We start from the raw sequence: 18,716 nt of genomic DNA, 5'->3' as shown, positions 1-18,716 counted from the left end.
ATTGTTTGCCTTTTTTTCACTCTTTTTCTATGCAATCAAATTAATCAATCATGTTGGTGGAGTATTTTAATGGAATTAATTGAGAAGCACCAAGGGTATTGAGCCAAATGGCAAGTGAGAACTTTAATTAAGGCCAAATGGATATTGAGTAAAGAAAAAATTAATTGAAAATCACAACGTCACATATTATTAATATATATTTTTGACATTTTCTTTTAGTTGTGATCAAACAATAGAACATGGTCTGGTGTAAAGAACCTATTGATCAATGTGAATAATACTTGAAGGTAGGTGCTTGTGGAACCCACTTGGCACTCATGAAACCCAATTCTTCCAACACATGAATTAACAAAAATCAAAATATGTAATGACCTTTTTAACCTATCTATTTGGTTCAATTATTTACTTCGTAATGTATAGATAAAGTGAGGGGTAGTGGAAACACATAGATCTGGGGTAAGATTTGAAAGGACATAATTAAAAATATCATATTTGGGAAATTGCAATTGGTCAAAATAGTTTGAATATATTAAAAAAAAAAATGACAATAATGCTTGAAAAATAAAAATATATACGATAATACGTGATTTGATTGGAACTATGATTTTAGATGAAGAGAAATAAAAATATATGATTCATGTAACTAACCCAAATTGTTCAAGGAAAAAAAGACTTTTATTATTATTATTATATTTACTTCTTGTTAAAATTTAAAAATACACCTCACTATTTTGTTCAATTAATTAGAATTTTTCTAAGCATGCAACATACGTTATTTAATTTCCTGATTTATTAATGTCACATTAAATAGAGGAGATAGGCTTATTAGCTTATTAAACTACTGAGTATTGACAATTATCATCGTATTAGATTTCGCTGTAAACCATATTACCTGTTTTCTTAACTGAAAAAAATTAAGCAAACATGAGGTGAATTTCTAACCGTTGGATTTCGATCTAACTCCTCCGAGTTTCAAAATTTCCACGGTCATCCTTATTTCTCTCTCTTCACATAAACTTGGAAGAGAGAGAAAGTGATAAAAAACGAAGAAAATAACCTCTTTTTCAGGGAAGAAAGGGCTTGTTTGGTTCTTCAGAATCGATCCCCCCCTCTATTATTTTATTTAAAATTCTTTTGGTTCGTCTTTCTTAATCAACTTTGCGTGATGAAGGGAACGAGAGAAAATGAAAGAAAATAAAGGAAAACAAAAACAAACGCGAGAAAATTGAGGGAAAAATCAGCAATTTGGGATTTGAATTTTGAGTTCTACTGTGGTGTTTGAGGGTTGTGAAGGAACGATGGATTTGGATAACATCGAGTGCATCTCGTCTTCCGATGGCATGGAAGATGAAGAGATCCACCACCATCATCATCCTCATAATCATCATCATCATCCTCATCAGTTCTCGGCGAAACTTCACAACAATATTGTAGTCCCCTCTGGAATTGCTCCTCCCACAAGCGTCCACGAACTGCTAGAATGTCCTGTTTGCACTAATTCTATGTATCCACCAATCCATCAGGTTTGCGCTCAATTTCTTTTTTTTTTTCTGGGTCTTTACATATATCTATATGTGTATAATTGGGATTTGCGTATTCCATATGATAATTCTGGAAATGGGGTTGAGTAGAAATTTGATTTGGTTTTTATAAATTTCTTGGATTTTGGTTGAATTTGGGTGAAGAGGAGGCTGAAATCGGACATGGGTTCAAAGATTGTTGATTTAGGATCTTCTTCTCTTCTATTTGTATTTTATTTATTTATTTATTTTTATGGACTTGTTTCACTTTTATTAGGTAGAGCACTGTGCTAATGATTGTGTAATGTTGGTCTTATTGCAATCAACGCATTAGAATGTCTGGTAATAGATGCTTCTAGCATGCTGAGTGTAGAAGTCATGCAGATCCATCAATTACTCCAATTTAAACTACAAATGAAATGAAAATATTAGTAAACTATTTTTGCTGCTACTGGAAAATAATCTGACGCAGTTAGATGAAATAAACCCATAATAAGTTGGAACTTTGATTTTCTCTTTTTTTATGGGGCAGACCTCTAAAATCAACTCCCGACCATGATCAATTGACTGTTCTTACAGCTAATAACACCAAAATTGTTATATTAAGCCTTGATACAGTATTTTTGGCACCTTCAATAAATAACTGGGAGCTACATTTCTGTAGGAAAGAAGTGACTTCGACAAAAGTTAACTTTTCGCGATTTAAATGTCACTTCTTGTGATAAATGGATACGAGATGCAGCACACACTTTTATTGGATTTTGGTGCAACGTGGGTAAGCTTAATTAGATTACTTTTTGGAAGGTGATAAGCTAGTTTAAAGTCGAGGATTGGTTTTGTTTCTAATTGAAAGTAAAAGAGTTTTAGAAGTGTAGAGGTATATATTCCTGTGTGTGCATTTTTTTTATAGGTCCTAATAAAATTTTAGGAGAAAGAAATATAGATGAAAGAAGGGAACATTGTTCAAATGAAGGTAGAAAAACTAGAAATCGAAAGTCAAAGCTTAAGTAAAACTACAGGCACCAATGGAGGCTAGCACTATAATGAACACTTGTAGAGGCTTGCCTGTTGGCTAGAAAGTGGCCTCTGAGTTAGCTGATTTTGTAACCCATAATATTTGATCCTCTGATCCCTTATTAGGTCTCTCTTTATGAGCATAAGGTATCTATATCCCCAAGTTTTGAGACGATCATAATCAGTAGAATGAATCATGCTAGAGGACTAATTTTCCACCACTGTTTTAAATAATGGCAACACCTGCCGTAAAAATGATTGTCCTGGTGGCATAGACATAGTTGTAATAATGAACCGCATTCGCCACCAATGGTTTCCCCACCAAATGCCTTCAAAAATGTTATCTCTGCCTACTACAACCGTTAATAAATCCGGAAAGAAAAAAAAAAAAATTATATATATAAGGGTCTTGCATGGTCTGGTTTTATTTGCTAGTTTAAATGCCTTCCGGTACATTATTTCTTGCATATTGTGGTGGTCAATTGATAGTTGATGAGGCTTTTCTAAATCTGCCTACCTATGGAGAGAAAAGATCAGTGGGGACTTGTTTGATTCCGACTTTTAGAGCAACTATGTTGAATTTGAAAGTGTTAATAGTATTTTTTCTTGCTGAATATCTCAGCCTGCAACTTAGTATCATATTTAATTTTCTTTGTTCATGCAAAAAAGATTTAAGTTGTACTATAATATGATTGATATATCATACTTTGACTGACTCATTAAATCTATAATGAGAAGTGATGAGTTGGTTAATATTTCATATTTGGTCTTTAATAACCAACGCATTGGATCTATTATAATTATAACTGCAAATTTATGTCTTGTTTTGCTACTATACCAATGATATTTTGGTTCTGAATGCATTTTATCTAGCATTTTCGTGGATGTTGGCATATGTCATTTTAAGTTTATTGACAGCAAGTGTTCTTTAGCCAAGGAGGTGATACATGTGTGGTGTGAGAGCTGACTGGTTGGATTCAGATGCGAGCGTTGCAATATAGTCAACAGCTTAAGGACATGAATTTCAGTCTAGAGGTTTTAGAGAGTTCAAGCTTGGTCAGCATCTGGGTTAAGGAGCTCAGAGCCAATACAGGGCTTCTAGGAATGTAAAGCACATCAGAGCCGCTGCTCATGCCTGGTGTTAGAAGCATGACATTAAATCTTTCTTCCTTTAGTTTTTTTGTCAAGATAAACTACTCCTACATCCAGGATCGGGGCTACCTCTAGCCCTCAAACAGCCACCAATCTAATATTTCTAGAACTCCCTACAAGGGATATTACCTAGTACTGTTCCTGTTGCAGCGGGGTTCTGGGGAGTGAGGACTTGAGACAAACCTAACCTTTGGCAATTCACAAAGTGGCTGCTATGAGACCCGAACTTGCACCAATGGCACTAATGTTTAAGCATTAAATTGTTGAACCAGGCAATGGCCTTGGTGTCCGTAAATCCCTACGTCAGCATAATGATAGGGATTCTGATGTCACTGAGGACTAGGCAGGGTAGTTGTCTAGCACTAGGGCATTTAAAAAGGGCATTGACCTATCTCCCACTGCCAGGGTAGGTTTGTCTGGTTCAACAAGTCCTTGGAGAGTAGTTGATAGTTCCTGAAAATAGAGTAGACTCCAAGGTGATGTTGCCGATCGGCTGATATGTACTATAGCCATGTGATTGAGTCACAATTATGGACTTATATACGTCAGCAAAGTTGGTTAGATAAGGTATTTAATTTTAGTTGTAAAGGAATCCAACTTATATTTGAAATGGCCCTGGATTTGCAATTTATTTTTTCTTTTTGGAGTTCAGTTTTTAGAATTTGGTCAGATGATTGGTAATCAAATGCTAGTATGATATTCCTGGTAGGCACTATTGAAATGTTTCGTTTACTGTTTTCTTTTTTCTTTTTTTGAAATTTCGAATTATATACGTCAGCAAAGTTGGTTAGATAAGGTATTTAATTTTAGTTGTAAAGGAATCCAACTTATATTTGAAATGGCCCTAGATTTGCAATTTATTTTTTCTTTTTGGAGTTCAGTTATTAGAATTTGGTTAGATGATTGGTAATCAAATGCTAGTATGATATTACCAGTAGGCACTATTGAAATGTTTCGTTTACTGTTTTCTTTTTTCTTTTTTTGAAATTTCCAGATTCATGAGCTCTTTTGGCTCTGTTTGGAACTGTTCTTGATAATTTGATGTAGTCTTATGCAACAAGGGTGATAGCATCTACCCTGATCTCTTAAGATTTTGTTTGTGCCATTATAGCTTGAAGTTGGTTTATTAAACGTTACTGTGGGATATGTTGCTCATTTTTTTTATTTTATTTTGACAAGGATTCTTGAGTGAGTGTCTCTTTCATCTTCTGCCATGAAGAGAGGATTGTTATTTATACTTAATTTGTTTTCAGACTGTTATCTTTGCCTGTATTTATTGGCATAATTGCAGCCCATTGTCTCACCAAAACAGCAAAATATTCTGAGGATCCATACAATCTGAGATTTTATTCTAGTTGCCAAGAAATTTATGTGATTGGCAACTTTTTGGTTTATAATCCCTTTGCATCTTGTATCTTGTTCTTTGTTTCCCACTATTTATGCATTTTTTTTGGTTTTGAATGTTGTAGTTCTTTTTACATAAAACTAGAAGTCCTTACTGGGATGAGGAATAGCTTTTCTTTTTGGGACTACGGTTTTTCTGACTAGTGTTGCCCAAACACAAACACAAATAAGATTTTCTTTTTTTTCCTCTGTTATACCTTTAAAATGTCGTATTAACATTCTTATGTCACAAATGCAAGTGGCTCCTTGTAACAGAATTCCTTTTTCTTTTTTTCAGTGTCACAATGGACATACACTTTGCTCTACCTGTAAAACAAGGGTGCACAATCGGTGCCCCACTTGTAGACAGGAGCTTGGAGATATTAGGTGCCTAGCACTGGAGAAAGTGGCAGAGTCGCTTGAACTGCCATGCAAGTATTTTTCACTGGGATGCCCGGAGATATCTCCATATTATAGCAAACTGAAGCACGAGGCAATGTGCAACTTCAGACCGTACAATTGTCCATATGCTGGATCCGAGTGCTTTGTTACTGGAGATATTTCTTTTCTGGTTTCCCATCTCCGAGACGATCACAAGGTGGACATGCACACAGGATGTACATTCAACCATCGCTATGTAAAGTCTAATCCACGTGAAGTTGAAAATGCCACCTGGATGTTAACAGTAAGTGTATTACTGACTTGAGTTCTTACATTTGAATTTGCATGGAGAAAACGTTTGTCTAAATATCAAGATTTGCCTGTCAAATATACCTTCCATATTGGACATTTGTCCAATTGAAATCACTGATCTTTGCCTGCTAAATCTTTGAACCTGAGTAACTTGTTTATATACTCCTTCCATCTAGTCAGTGGGCAATTTCTGTTTAAGGAGCATCCCAAACCACATGGAAATGAAATCATCTTATATTGTTTTACATGGTATTGGAAACAAATATTCTTGGCTATTAAATTGGTATACTTCGTCTTTTTAATGTGATTGCTTTTCGAATCTAAATAGAATTTCAACAAAGGATGTTATTTATTTATTTTTAATCATCTTTATTTTTTGTATTTATTTGGTGCATGTCTATGCGTGCCTTCTAATATTAGCATATAGTTCAAATATAGAGCACTGTCGTGGTCATGTGGTTCCTGTATTACCTTACTGGGTTGGATTGGATGCATTCCTTATTATTAAAGTAACCTGAAGATGCAGTTAGATAGACCAGTGGGCCACCATTTGAACAGATATAACACCATAAAGGATGAATAACTGAACAAACTTGTCATGTGTACTTGTCTCAATATATTCTTAGTTCACAAATTTTGCTGACTCCTGCTTCTTTTGTCAGGTTTTCCATTGTTTTGGTCAATATTTCTGCCTTCATTTTGAAGCCTTCCAGCTTGGAATGGCTCCCGTATACATGGCGTTCCTCCGTTTTATGGGCGACGAGACTGAGGCTCGCAATTACAGTTACAGCCTGGAGGTTGGGGCAAATGGCAGAAAGCTCATATGGGAGGGCACCCCAAGAAGCATCCGGGATAGCCATCGGAAGGTCAGGGATAGCCACGATGGTCTTATTATCCAACGAAACATGGCACTTTTCTTCTCTGGTGGAGACAGGAAAGAGTTGAAGCTGAGAGTTACAGGGAGGATATGGAAGGAACAACAGAATCCAGATGGTGGGGTTTGTATACCGAACCTCTGTAGCTGAGCCAAGTAATTTTGAAGCCATTTTTATGATTGTGTGTTTTACTAGTCAGTGCCGCGTACCCATGTCAATCTTGTATGGTGTGTTATAGTCTCAAGAAGACTTGAAAGTATGTTGGTGTTGGAGGTTTTTGTAGCTGTTATAAATTATTTAATAAACAGCTCATTCTCCTTTCTCTTGCCTTGTGTCCCTAATGGTGGATGTCGTCTATCTGTTATATAGCTTTTGAATGGGTCATAGCTCATAGGTTGTTCTCCTTTTGCTGGCAATTAGTTGGTGTCATTAACTGTAATTGCGCTCATGTAGCCAATTCATTAGACATAACAAATGAACAAATTGTAGCAACCACCAGAAATTGATTGGTAACCATATTGACGTGATTTTTCATTCAGTTTAGTAAGCTTGAGAAGGGGAATGATAGCCGTTGATCAATTGTTTTTTGGAGAACATCACAGGGGAGGAGTTTGTGAAACTTCAAATCAGATTGACATCTTTTCATTGCCATAGACTTTCTGAATTCGGGTGCAGCTTTTGGTGCTCCCGTATAGCTTTGAGGCGCTCCACCTCCTCTCCGGTGTTATCGTTTTGAGTCAGCACCTCACGTAGATTTTTGTAGAAAAAGAACAAGTGATGAAATGTTCCCAAATAGATGTGTTAATCGTATCATCAATTAAATAAGGTAATGTAGGTGGCTTTAGTTTCAATAGATTTTTTAGGAACATGGGTAGCTTTACGTTCAATAAAAGTTTTCAAAGTTGTAACAATTAATTTGGTTCACTTCCACAGTTTCCAGTTTAGGGTTAGGAGAGCAGAGGGCACAAATTTAAGTATAACATTGAGAGCTCTAAAGGCAGATCTGTCTCATGAAGAGGCACACCACACTAGGGAATACAGAAGTATATGTAAATATATAGCTATAGTGACAGGAAGGTTTGGGGTTATTTTGTGCAACCGGAGTTTCAGGTTATGTAATTCTGTGCAATTCCACCTCAAAATCTCATCCTGCAAAAGCTGGACCTTGAGCATTCCAATATAGCTGATATGCTAATCAGACCTGGCCTGGATATTGGCAAGCGTAAAAGATCTTTCAATCACAATCTTTGCGGTGTAATTAATATTTCCTCATTGTGCGTTCTAAAAAAATTTAAGGGGAAAACTGCTAGCAAAAAAATGACGAGGATGGCCAATATAATAACCAGAAGACCAAAGAATAGTCATCTAGTTTACAGAGTAATCCAAGTCCGAACACCTAAAGATCCACAATGATCAGAACAGAAGTCAGTCAATCTTTGTCCTCAGAGCAATATTAGCAGTTAGCAGACAAATAACTTCTCTTAAAAGTAAATCCTACTCTCACTTTATTTTAACTTTTTTGGCATTGACATCAACTCGCAATGCATTGCGTTTTATCACCACTGTAGCTCAAATACTACGAGTAGTTTCCATTATCCTACAATGAGATGCAAGAGGAAACTTTAGCGGATAAAAATAATCATGGAGAGTAGGAGTGTGATATCAATTACCAAAAGGCTTAGAGGTACTCTATTAGGCTAACCGATAATCAGATCACCGTCAGAAACCCCAGGCTGTCTGTGTAATCACTGACACAGAATGGAGATCACCAGGTGTAAGAAATGATTCCTCATTCCACCGCTATTTAACTAACATCCATCAACGCGTTGCATATCACATTACTGAAAGAAACTTCCCAATGTCCCTAGTGTACTTTCACTAGCTCCAATTTAATATAGCCAAAAACCCCGCCACACCTATTGTCTCTAAAGTACTTTTACTTGCCCAGAATTGATATGGCAAATACCTTGTCACATTTAGGGAAGCAAGTTGGTTCAGCAGGAGGTGAACCAGCCATATTACTACTGGTTTTGCTTGGCAGGTTTTTCATGTAATTTGTCTTTGTCTTGGTCCAAGAAATAGTAAAACAGATTCATCTCAATTTAGTTTTGCACTGAGGTATCTGACAAACCAAAATAACCTGAAAACCACTTTGTATAGAAGTGCAAGTCATATTTATGCAACATTCTTATGTAGCATTAGCTCAATTTTAAGCTTGTCAAAAAGTATTAGCTAAAACATGGAATTTTAATGTAATAAAAATAACTGATGCTCTAAAACTAATTTAAAGGCTTAATATAAATGATTATACAAAAATTGGCTGCTTGCATTGCATTTAAAATAGCAGGGTGTCTCAATTTCTAGTTCATGTATCTTCGCTTGAGGATTTTAAGAATCAGAAAATATGCTATGATTAGCGTGTTACGAAAAATTTAATTTACATTGCAATTATTAGGTATTTTAAATAAATTGACAAGTAACCTTTCAAATGTAATATTTTGTACCCATACATTACTCTTTCTTTCCATCACATAATGAAATATCAACTGCTTTTCATAGTTCTCTTTTTCTTCTTTCTTCATAGTCCTTTTCTTCGCTCTTCATAGTTTTCAATCTATAACGAAGGTCAAAATTACAAAGTCCACACACCATTAAACATATCAATAGGATTGCCAACTTGTTAAGTTTCACAGATAGTTGTTGATATTCAGCGATAAGTAATGATAGTTGATATTCAGCGATAAGTAATTCTCATCTTCAACAGTTTCTATGTTTTGTTCATGTAAATAGTGAGCATAAGTAGAATATATGACAAACATTACAAGACTTTAAAACCATCATGATTGAAGGGATAGAAAACATCAATAACAATGCTACTATAACATTTTATTGGGAGTCCAAGTACTGGGATAACTCGAGACTTGATTTCATGGAGTTCACACATATTTTACCAAATGTGAGAGAAATTCGCTAATTTCAAAAAAGCTTTAATTCACAAACCCACTGATACTAACAGATGAAGAAGTTGAAAGAACAAATTTATGATAATTTTGATGTGATTATAAATAATCTGACCAGAAGGGCAGATGATGTTAGTTTCATCCAATAAAGCAGTTCTACGGGAAAAAACAAAGAAAAGAAAAGGAAAGCATAACATAATATATTCCCCATCCATTAATCTCCAACTTCTTGCATATTTAAGCTGTTACCTGCTCGCTGGCGCCATCACTTTTAACTTCTACCTCAGCTAGAATCTCACCTTCTATAGCTTCTTCTGCTGAGCCTACATCACCAGAACCATCCTCTACAAAAGGAGTTTCTCCATCACTCACTTCTTCCCCCCCTTCCTCACTCGCAGCTTTAGCCTCAACAGCATTTTCAGTGTCAGCGCGTGACTCTTCCTCAGCATCCTTAGCCCCAAACAACTTAGATGATATTAAAGAAGAAACAGCAGCTCTTGCACTGTTCTTAGCCTTTTCTGCAGCTTCAGCCTCCCTGGCTGCAGCTTCAGCCTTCTCCTTTTCTACCTCCCCCATAAGCTGCACCAACTCCTCCTCCCTCCCTTCCTTCTTCAATTCTCCATTAACAAACTCCTGCAACTCCTCAGTGAAATCAGAGGCATCATCCCTCAATATTCCACCAACCATTTTGAGCACCTCATCAACCTTCCCAGCCTCAAATAATGCCTTCATCATATATTCATAGCTTGCAGTATCCATCCTAAGCTTCCCCACCATCAAATCATAAAATGATTTTGCCTCATCAATTTTACCAACTTTAATAAGCCCATCAACCAACTTATTATAAACCCCCAAATTCGGCCTCAGCTTAGAATCAATCATTGTTCTAAAATACCCTGCAGCATCATCAGGTCGATCCTCTTTAAAGCAAGTATCCATCAACAAAACAAAAGTGAACTCATCCGGGCTCACCCCCTTCTCACTCATACCATTATACAACTCCTCTGCTTCACCCAGCAAACCATTGTTGCACAATTGTTGGATCAAATTATTGTACGACAGAGTATCCGGACTACATCTCTTCTCACCCATATTCTTAAACACCTCAATTGCGTCGTTAAATCTCCCTTGTGCGCAATAGCCATCTACCATCACATTAAAGCTTCCCAAATTCACAGTTAGCTTGATTGGCGGGTTGTGCTCCGCCATTATCCTATCAAACAGTTTCAATGCCTCATCGAACTTCCCATTCTTGCTCAAAGCATCCAACACCGAATTGAACGCCACTGCACTCATCTTAATTTTAGAACTCTCGCCCACTGCCTCTTCGTAGCACTCCATAGCCTCCTTCTCCATTCCCCTCAAGAAATACCCTTTCATCAAGCTCCCATACACAACCCCATCAGAAACAGACCCTCCAAGCTTCTCCTTCAACTCCTCATAAAGCTTAAAAACGCCATCCGCATTCGAATTCTTCGCTTCACCCCACATCAAATAGCTATAAACAATTGGGTCTGCATTAAAACCCTTTGACAACATTTCATCTTTCAGCTCCAAAGCCCTTTCGACTTTACTATTATCGATAAGTCCTTTGATCAGAATGCGATAAGTAGTCGGAGACGGGTTAAAAGGAGCGTCATTTATCAGTTGCTTGTAGTGTTCCAAGGCGGTGTCAGTTTTCCGGCAATCCATATAAGCGTTAATCAAGAGATTGTGGGTGACCACATTGGCGGCGACGCCGGCTTGGGTGATGAATCGGTGGAGGGAGAGGAGGTCGGAGTAGCGAGACTGACGGAGAAGGGCGGCCATGACCGCGTTGCAGGTGAAGATGGTGGGGCGGCAGTTGGAGTAGATAGAGTGGCGGGTGTAGAGGGCTGCCTCGTCGAGATCATTCTGGCGGATTAGGGTTAGGATCTTGTTGTGGAGGTTGAGGCGATTTCCAGTTAGAATGGAGACATTTTCGGGTAATTTGGGGGCGTTAGGGTTTTGGGCTGGACGGGGTTGTTGGGATTGCTGAGGTTGGGAGTGGCGGAGGGAGTTCAGAGGAGGTTCGATGCGGAGACTACGCTTACGACGACGGCGCTCGGCGGCGGCCTCCTCCGGCGTGGCAAAGGAGAGGAAGCGGAGAGAGATGAACGATGGTAGCGGGTGGTGGTGATGGGGATAGGGTTTGGTTAAGAATTTCAGATGGGTAAAGAAGGTGGGTTTGGAGAGAGCCATGGTGAAGAGAGGGATATGAGGGTTTGTTGATGAAAATGAAGTAGAGAGAAATGGAAATGGAAATGGAGTTGTAGGGTTCTATAAGGGGTTTAGAAGCTGTGAGCAGTGTATACGGTCATGTGGTTCTCACTTTGCAGCCCAATAGTAGAGCTTTATTGGAGGCCCACGAACTTCACATCACTACGACCCACCTTGAATTTTACTAGTATGGGCTTTAGATATATGTAACATGGGTGGGTGGCCCATGTCTATATTGGATTGAACCAAAAATCTTCAGAAGCCAACTTTGGGCTTAATAAGCAGTCAACTTCATCTACTCATTTGCTATGGAAGTTATAGTTATTGATTTTTGATAGCACGAGTCATTTTGGACAATTCACAATTGGATAATACTGACTATTTTTACCGTATGGTTGACATTATAATGACATCAACCTTGCCACTAATGTCATCATTACGTCAGTTCCCATTTACATCAAACAGTTAAGTTAGTTCGATTGTCAGAGTACATGTTATTTATCTTTTACTTTTTTTATTCTTTGAAATGAATTGACTTCCAAAGTCACAGAGAGACATCTATTTTGGTTTTCCATTCATTTGGATAATTGTTTTATTTACTTTTCGTTAAAGTCCATAATTGCAATTTATAATCGGATGGCTAATTTTGATTAAGAAGTTAATATTCTTTTACTTTTTCGCAATGCTTCCAATTTTAATGCCTTTATAAGATTGTCTTCTCATTAATCAATCGTGTTGGTATGGACCACCTGGTATACACTCAATTTATTCAGTCATTATCTGCATGAAGTTATTAATTTCATAAGCTTGAATTTTTGTGACCACGCCAAGTAGTGGTCCCTGTTGACCTACTTAATAGAGTATGCCAAATATTAATAATTTGGGTTGGGTCTCTGGCCTGGGGCAATATGGATCGGACATGGTGACGGACAGGCGTAACTTGGGCTAAAGAAAGAGAATTAAATTGGGTTGATCGATCTTTCTAACTCCTAATAGAACTGTCATTATTATATGTCCTAATCGTCAATTATGATTACTGTCAATAATTGAAACAGAAATTATTATATGGTCTTAGGATCGGCCATCTCAATTTATCATGTGAATAAAATTGACACAAAGTTGACATATTTAATTACGTGTCAACTCCTCATAAACCTGAATTGTGTAATAATTCTCCAATCGAGGAAGCCCTCATTGTATATATGTATCTAACTGTTCGTTCCTCTATTTAATTCTTAGCCTGCCTTGTTACTTCATGGAACCAAATGGTTGGTTGGTATTGCTTCATATGTCATGACTTAATAAGCATGTTTCTGGCAATTAGATAAGGTCCCCATTTAGAATTAATTAGCTAGAAAAACACTTTATAGACATGACATGACTGTTGACTATCTAAAATTAGGTAGGACTGAAGTTCAAATATAAAAATTACACCTCATTATTCGTGCCAATCTCTTCGACATAAAATTCAGATACATCAATTTAAAAAATTTAATACTATTATGGACCGATCGTGAAATGGTAGTTTCACATAAGAGTAACATATTCCCATACTATATTGTACAACCGAAACATAATTGCTCCATGCTTTATGTATAATTAATTATTAATCCTATCACAGTGGATTTAATTTGATAGCCCAGCTAAGAATGCCACCCCGGTGGCCGGCAACCATGAAGATCCAGAAATAAATTGACCAACCGAGAACTTGCTCGCCTCCACCGACGACGTGATCACCCGATACCCCTTCCAGTTGACACGTTGCCCTACGGCTGCACCCGGACCGGAGTTCATGTACTCACCATAGTACAATGTATCAAGTGCAAACTTTCCGTTCCATTCCAACCATCCCCTAGGGCTAATGTGGTCACCCATGTTGGATAATAAGTACACGGTTCGCGAGTAGAGCTTCCACGGACGGCCTAGATACGTCGGGAAGCTGCCCTTGGAGGCCTCGAGTTCCGGTGTGGCTTGGATTTTGCATGCATGGATTGAAATGCCTGTGTTCTGATTAGGGTCTTTTCGGTTTTGGGCAGTGATGGTGTTCTTCTGACCACCCATTGGTTTTCTAGCGTAGAGGTTGCAGTTTTGAAAGACCACTGCTGCATTGCCAAATATGAAGTCTACTGTTCCATAGATGTCACATTCGCGGTAGAATTGGCGCTGGGAATGGACGTAGAGTGTGTCTTGGTAGCCGGTGATGCTGCAGTGGTAGACCACTGCGTGGTCGGCCCCTACTCGGAGAGCCACCGCTTGGTGCTTGCTCGGTCCAGCCGAGTTCTCAAACGTTATGTCCCGTGCAATGAAACCAGCTCCAGTGGCCGCTGTAGACGACAAGAAAAGGTCAAAAACTCTGAATCCCATATCACCTCTAATCGAGTATATACAATGAAGAACTTCGCAAACTCTTGGACTTTAAAATAATTATCAATATTAAAATATTTATATATTCTATTAACCTAGTGGAAAAATCACCTTGACTTTGTGTTGGATTCAATTTTTCATACCATTTAAAAAGTTGATAGCTAGATTAGTGCATTTGAATGAATGTTATTTAAAAAAAAAAAAAAAGAAGAAGAAGAAGAAGAAGAAGAAGAAGAAGAAGAGGTTAAAATCATGAAATAAAAGAGAACTAGGAATAGGACCAAGGCCTAACAATTTTGGTGTATGTATATGTGTGTCCCTACCTTAACGATGGTCCAAGATATACATGCAAAGCACATGCATGCACTACTGGTCCACTTGTCGACTAAACATGGCATGAGATACCCAATTATCAATGGCCCACCCCACCTCCATTATTTAACGCCATTTTCTGTGCGTGTTTTTTAAGCTACCAAATTTATTTAAAAGTCAATAATGCCTAGGATGAGATTGACTATCAGAACCACAAGTTTTGTATGCATATGAAAGAGAGAGAGAAGATAGAGGGGCTTTGATCATGTCATATTATGTAAATTGATGGACAATATATCTTAAGAGCTATATATACACACATTTATACATATACATATATATTGTGGTAAAAATAGTGAGCGTTGCAACTGTGCATACAATTTGCCTTCTGATTTATATTTCTAGTATAACAAATATTCATATTTGATCGAGTCCAATACTATTCCAGTATAATTAAATTGAGACTATAGCCTATAATAAATACAAAATTGAAAATATAACGCTATGCAATGATAGTGTTGAATCGTAATGAAATTGTTGGATAATATTTATGAAATAAATATATTGTATTAATGTAACAGTCTGGCGTTGAATTGTCAATTTATGAAATTTCACTGGACACGTGGACCAGAGAGAATTATGATTCAGCAACCAGAGCCATAAAAAACCGCTAGAGTACTATCCTTGAATTTAGTGCAAGAAAGAGACAAAAAGGAAAATCATCCTAGATCTACGCACCAAAGTCGGTGGCAGTTATTGAAATTCGAGATGTATTCAAAGGGTAATTGCGTAAATCAAATGACACGCAACGTGAAGCAATATCCTTTTGGCTATAGATGGCGGCGACCAACAGAAGCACAAGACCACGCTCTTAGAAGAGACAGCCCACGTGGTGTTTTTTTTTGTTTTTTGTTTTTTTTTTTAAGGCTTATGGAACATTTTGGCTGAAAGAATAAAGTTATTCCTGATTTCGACCATCAATTATTCTTGTTCTGAAAAATAATAGTAATATATAAAAATGCTTTAATTCATATAAAAATTAAACCAAAAAACTTTGATTTGTTTAGAACTCCAACCTAATATATATATATATATATATATCATAAAATTTGATACAAATTTATTCTTAATTTTGAATTAAGATATGAAATTTTAATGTTTAATCCTAATGCAATTTTCTAGAAATTTGTCAACTACCTTGTCAATATTAAATAAATAAAAAAAAAGAAAAAGAACTTAATAAAGCACAAATTACTTAATAAAGCATTAAATAAAATGGAAAAAGGGGAATTTACCAAAAGATGCAGTGCGGAATGTCGTCACGTGGTTAAATACACTTTTGCCACCTGTGATGACGGTTCTGCCCTTCCCATCTCCTATAAACATCAAATTTCTTTTCTTCCTCCCCACCTTCAAATTCTCCTCTTCGTACCTAATCAACAGGAATGAAGTAGTTAGCTTATTTATTTATTTATTTATTTATTATTATTATTATTATTTTAAAAATAGCTTCATTTGAACCCTAGTCCAATATTAAATTTCAAAACTCCCTACATTATGTTATTATAATATTCTAGTGCCTTTCAATCTTATCCTTTGATTGGTTCAAAAGATGATGATGATGGGATAAGATTGTCTCCATGCATCATCACTTTTTCTTTTGTCAATTCGTTTGTGAGTCTGTGACATCCATCATGTATATGCTACATTAATTGATACTCCCTATTTCCTTAAACAATATTATATTATATTATTTTTTTTTAAAATTCAAAACAAAAACTAACTAAATAATACGAATAGTGTTGAATCACCGAATCCATTTGATAATTATGTTGTATTTGGAAACATGAATCTGTAAAGAAATTCAGTTTAAATTAATTTTTTTTCAATTTCAAAATCAAGGTGTGAATTTAATTGATACTTCAAAACATAAAATTAAAAAAGAGAAAAAAAGAAAAAGAAAAAAGGAAGGGGTAGTATAGAATAAAAGAAATACTATCAAATACACAGAAACAATTTTACTTTCTACATATGATTCATTATGCCGTACTTTCTTTTATAAATGAAAATAAATTCCAGTATCAAATAATAAAGGTGCCTGACATAATTATTAGAAAATCTAATTAGTTCAAGCAGAAAAGTCTATCATTTCATAATGACAAAACAGAAGTCAATAAGGTAATCTCTGGCTACGTGTAATGATCAAAAGTAAGCAATGAAAAGTTTTTAAAAAATAAAAAATAAATAAAACTTTTATTGTTTTTTCCATCTGAACTTACTTTCCTGCCTTCACATAAATGATCGTTCGGCGATCACTATTCTCCGGCGCCTTCTTAATCGCCTCCGCGATCGTCTTGAACGTCCCGTTGCCACTACTAGACACCACTATATCGGCCTGAATGGACGACACGGGCATTGCCAACAACGCTCTCTCCTTCCGAGTCAACCAGGTTGGAAACTCGGAATATTCCGGCGACCCCATCAACCTCCGACGCCTGTTCTGTATCGGAATATCCCCGAATTCATCGCCGTCACTGGCCGCTGCAAATATTGCCAGGCAATTACTCGCCAACTCGGACAAGTCCATCAGCTTCTCCTCCATCTGATCCTTCACGTACCCATTCACGTCCTCGAATCCCTCCCTACACGTGTCCTGGTTCGTCAGCGCCGCGCTCAGCCACGTCATCACGTCCTGCGTGGACCCTGCAGACGGACCGTTGAGTTCCGGTGACGGCGCGACCAGCGACAGAGACCGTGTGAGCTGGTCCACCGAGTCCTGCAACAGCTCGAGACAGTCCTCGTATGCGGACCTTACATGTGTGTCCATGTTGATGTTGCTGATGTCGGATGACACGTACAGTGCTTTCCCGAAACGTTGGAGTGTCACGTTAACAGAAATGTGGACGAGGTCCTGGTCATTGGCGGTGAGTGCACCCGGGAAGTCGAGGAGCGAGTTGACACAGAGAGTCGGGTAGCGAGTTTTGCTGCAGGTTCGGGATATGGATTGGGTGGGCTTTCGGTGATACATACCTCCGGTTTTGTCCGAGGCTTTGGTTCGGAGTCCCAAAATGAGTGCCACCGAGACAGCGGAGGCAACAATAAATGTGAGAGCAAGAGCGAGAAGCAGCTTTTGCTTCCGACTTCTTGTTCCCTTTTGTGTCATTGACGTGGCTTCTTTATGCTGGCTCGGGATTGGCTCGGACTTTGATGAGTTAGGCACGGTTGATCCGAGCCTACCGTACTCCATTTTTTTAATAGAAAGAAATGAAAAACCCCAAAGTATGGAGAAAATGCGGAAGAGATAAACAATGTGAATTTAGAGAGAGAAAGAGAGGAATAGAAGGTGGGATATAATGGGAGAAGGAACGGAGAATTAGGAGTTTCTATATATGGGCGGTGGATGGAAGTGGGAGAGTGTGTGTGTGTGTGTTATTGCGTGTGTTTGTGTGTGAGGACTAATAGAGGTTGGTGTAAGGTCGATGTCGAGAGCATTAGCTGTTCTCTACTTAGCACTAGTAGTGATAACTGGAGCACATGCATGTAGAAAACGATCTGTGGTGGTCTTATATTCTTCAGCCACCGATTCCATGTCTTCCATGTCTATGGAATCGTCACATGGAATCGTCACATGGAATCGTTACTGAGTGGAGAGGTAAAATGCTCCTATTGAAATTGTAGTATCACGGTTTGAGTTTGAAAGTGATATTTTGTACTCAAACAACATTGTTACAAATTACTAATATGCATGGTTTGTCTATGATTAATTTTTTCACTCCCAAGTGGGATTTATACATATTGGGTAATATATTTCTATTATTAGAGGTTATAATTGAGTGGACGTCCCTATCTAGAATACCACCCTCCAAGGATTTTAAATATTTGTTCCACCCATCAATAATCTTTGAATAAATTATTTTAATAAATATATGAGTAATTCAAAAATATGACACATTTAATTGTCGGACTCTATGTCACAATTTATTATTATATGATCATTGTTGTGGTAGCAGAATGTTCAACTTTTTATTAGGACCAAAAAAAAAAAAAAATTAATTGTGGATTTTGGGTGGATGTTACCATGATTCTTGCTTTTAGGTATGGTTTGGAGTAATCATCAAAATGGGAATTTTAGGTATGGTTTGGAGTAATCATCAAAATGGGAAAATTGAAAGTTTGGAAGTAATAGAAGTAAGCAAATCTTTTCT

General features: G+C 37.2%; 3 protein-coding genes across 3 annotated transcripts; 1 reads left to right on the top strand and 2 right to left on the bottom strand.

Moving 5' to 3' along the window:
* The first annotated feature begins 1,024 nt into the window (after nt 1-1,024).
* LOC132312761 (E3 ubiquitin-protein ligase SINAT5-like) lies at nt 1,025-6,964 on the top strand. The gene is made up of 3 exons (XM_059811262.1): nt 1,025-1,523; nt 5,368-5,754; nt 6,425-6,964. The coding sequence occupies exons 1-3, from the start codon at nt 1,299-1,301 to the stop codon at nt 6,785-6,787; spliced, it is 975 nt and encodes a 324-aa protein (XP_059667245.1). The 5' UTR covers nt 1,025-1,298; the 3' UTR covers nt 6,788-6,964.
* Nucleotides 6,965-9,662: 2,698 nt separating this feature from the next.
* Nucleotides 9,663-11,891, bottom strand: LOC132312759 (pentatricopeptide repeat-containing protein At3g49240, mitochondrial). Its single transcript, XM_059811258.1, has one exon. It carries the CDS (start codon nt 11,815-11,817, stop codon nt 9,835-9,837), a length of 1,983 nt encoding a protein of 660 aa, XP_059667241.1. The 5' UTR covers nt 11,818-11,891; the 3' UTR covers nt 9,663-9,834.
* A 1,358-nt stretch (nt 11,892-13,249) lies between these two features.
* Nucleotides 13,250-18,118, bottom strand: LOC132312758 (probable pectinesterase/pectinesterase inhibitor 61). Its single transcript, XM_059811257.1, has 3 exons — nt 16,791-18,118; nt 15,807-15,943; nt 13,250-14,159 (listed from the first exon to the last, which is right to left on the bottom strand). Exons 1-3 carry the CDS (start codon nt 17,756-17,758, stop codon nt 13,462-13,464), a joined length of 1,803 nt encoding a protein of 600 aa, XP_059667240.1. The 5' UTR covers nt 17,759-18,118; the 3' UTR covers nt 13,250-13,461.
* Nucleotides 18,119-18,716: the final 598 nt, after the last annotated feature.

Source organism: Cornus florida, unplaced genomic scaffold (assembly GCF_030987335.1).
Source record: "Cornus florida cultivar Cherokee Brave unplaced genomic scaffold, ASM3098733v1 CherokeeBrave_3.0.0_Hap2_Chr06, whole genome shotgun sequence".
Taxonomy (NCBI): Eukaryota; Viridiplantae; Streptophyta; class Magnoliopsida; order Cornales; family Cornaceae; genus Cornus; species Cornus florida.
This window is presented reverse-complemented; position numbering and strand designations above follow the sequence as displayed.

Excerpts from the sequence above, each read along its gene's own strand:
- LOC132312759 (XM_059811258.1), bottom strand. The coding sequence starts at position 11,817 with ATGGCTCTCTCCAAACCCACCTTCTTTACCCATCTGAAATTCTTAACC.
- LOC132312758 (XM_059811257.1), bottom strand. The coding sequence starts at position 17,758 with ATGGAGTACGGTAGGCTCGGATCAACCGTGCCTAACTCATCAAAGTCC. Across the intron at positions 15,944-16,790 it reads ATTTATGTGAAGGCAGGAAA|GTACGAAGAGGAGAATTTGA; the intron begins GTAAGTTCAGAT and ends CCTGTTGATTAG. Across the intron at positions 14,160-15,806 it reads ATTCCGCACTGCATCTTTTG|CGGCCACTGGAGCTGGTTTC; the intron begins GTAAATTCCCCT and ends TGTCGTCTACAG.
- LOC132312761 (XM_059811262.1), top strand. The coding sequence starts at position 1,299 with ATGGATTTGGATAACATCGAGTGCATCTCGTCTTCCGATGGCATGGAA. Across the intron at positions 1,524-5,367 it reads TGTATCCACCAATCCATCAG|TGTCACAATGGACATACACT; the intron begins GTTTGCGCTCAA and ends TCTTTTTTTCAG. Across the intron at positions 5,755-6,424 it reads ATGCCACCTGGATGTTAACA|GTTTTCCATTGTTTTGGTCA; the intron begins GTAAGTGTATTA and ends TTCTTTTGTCAG.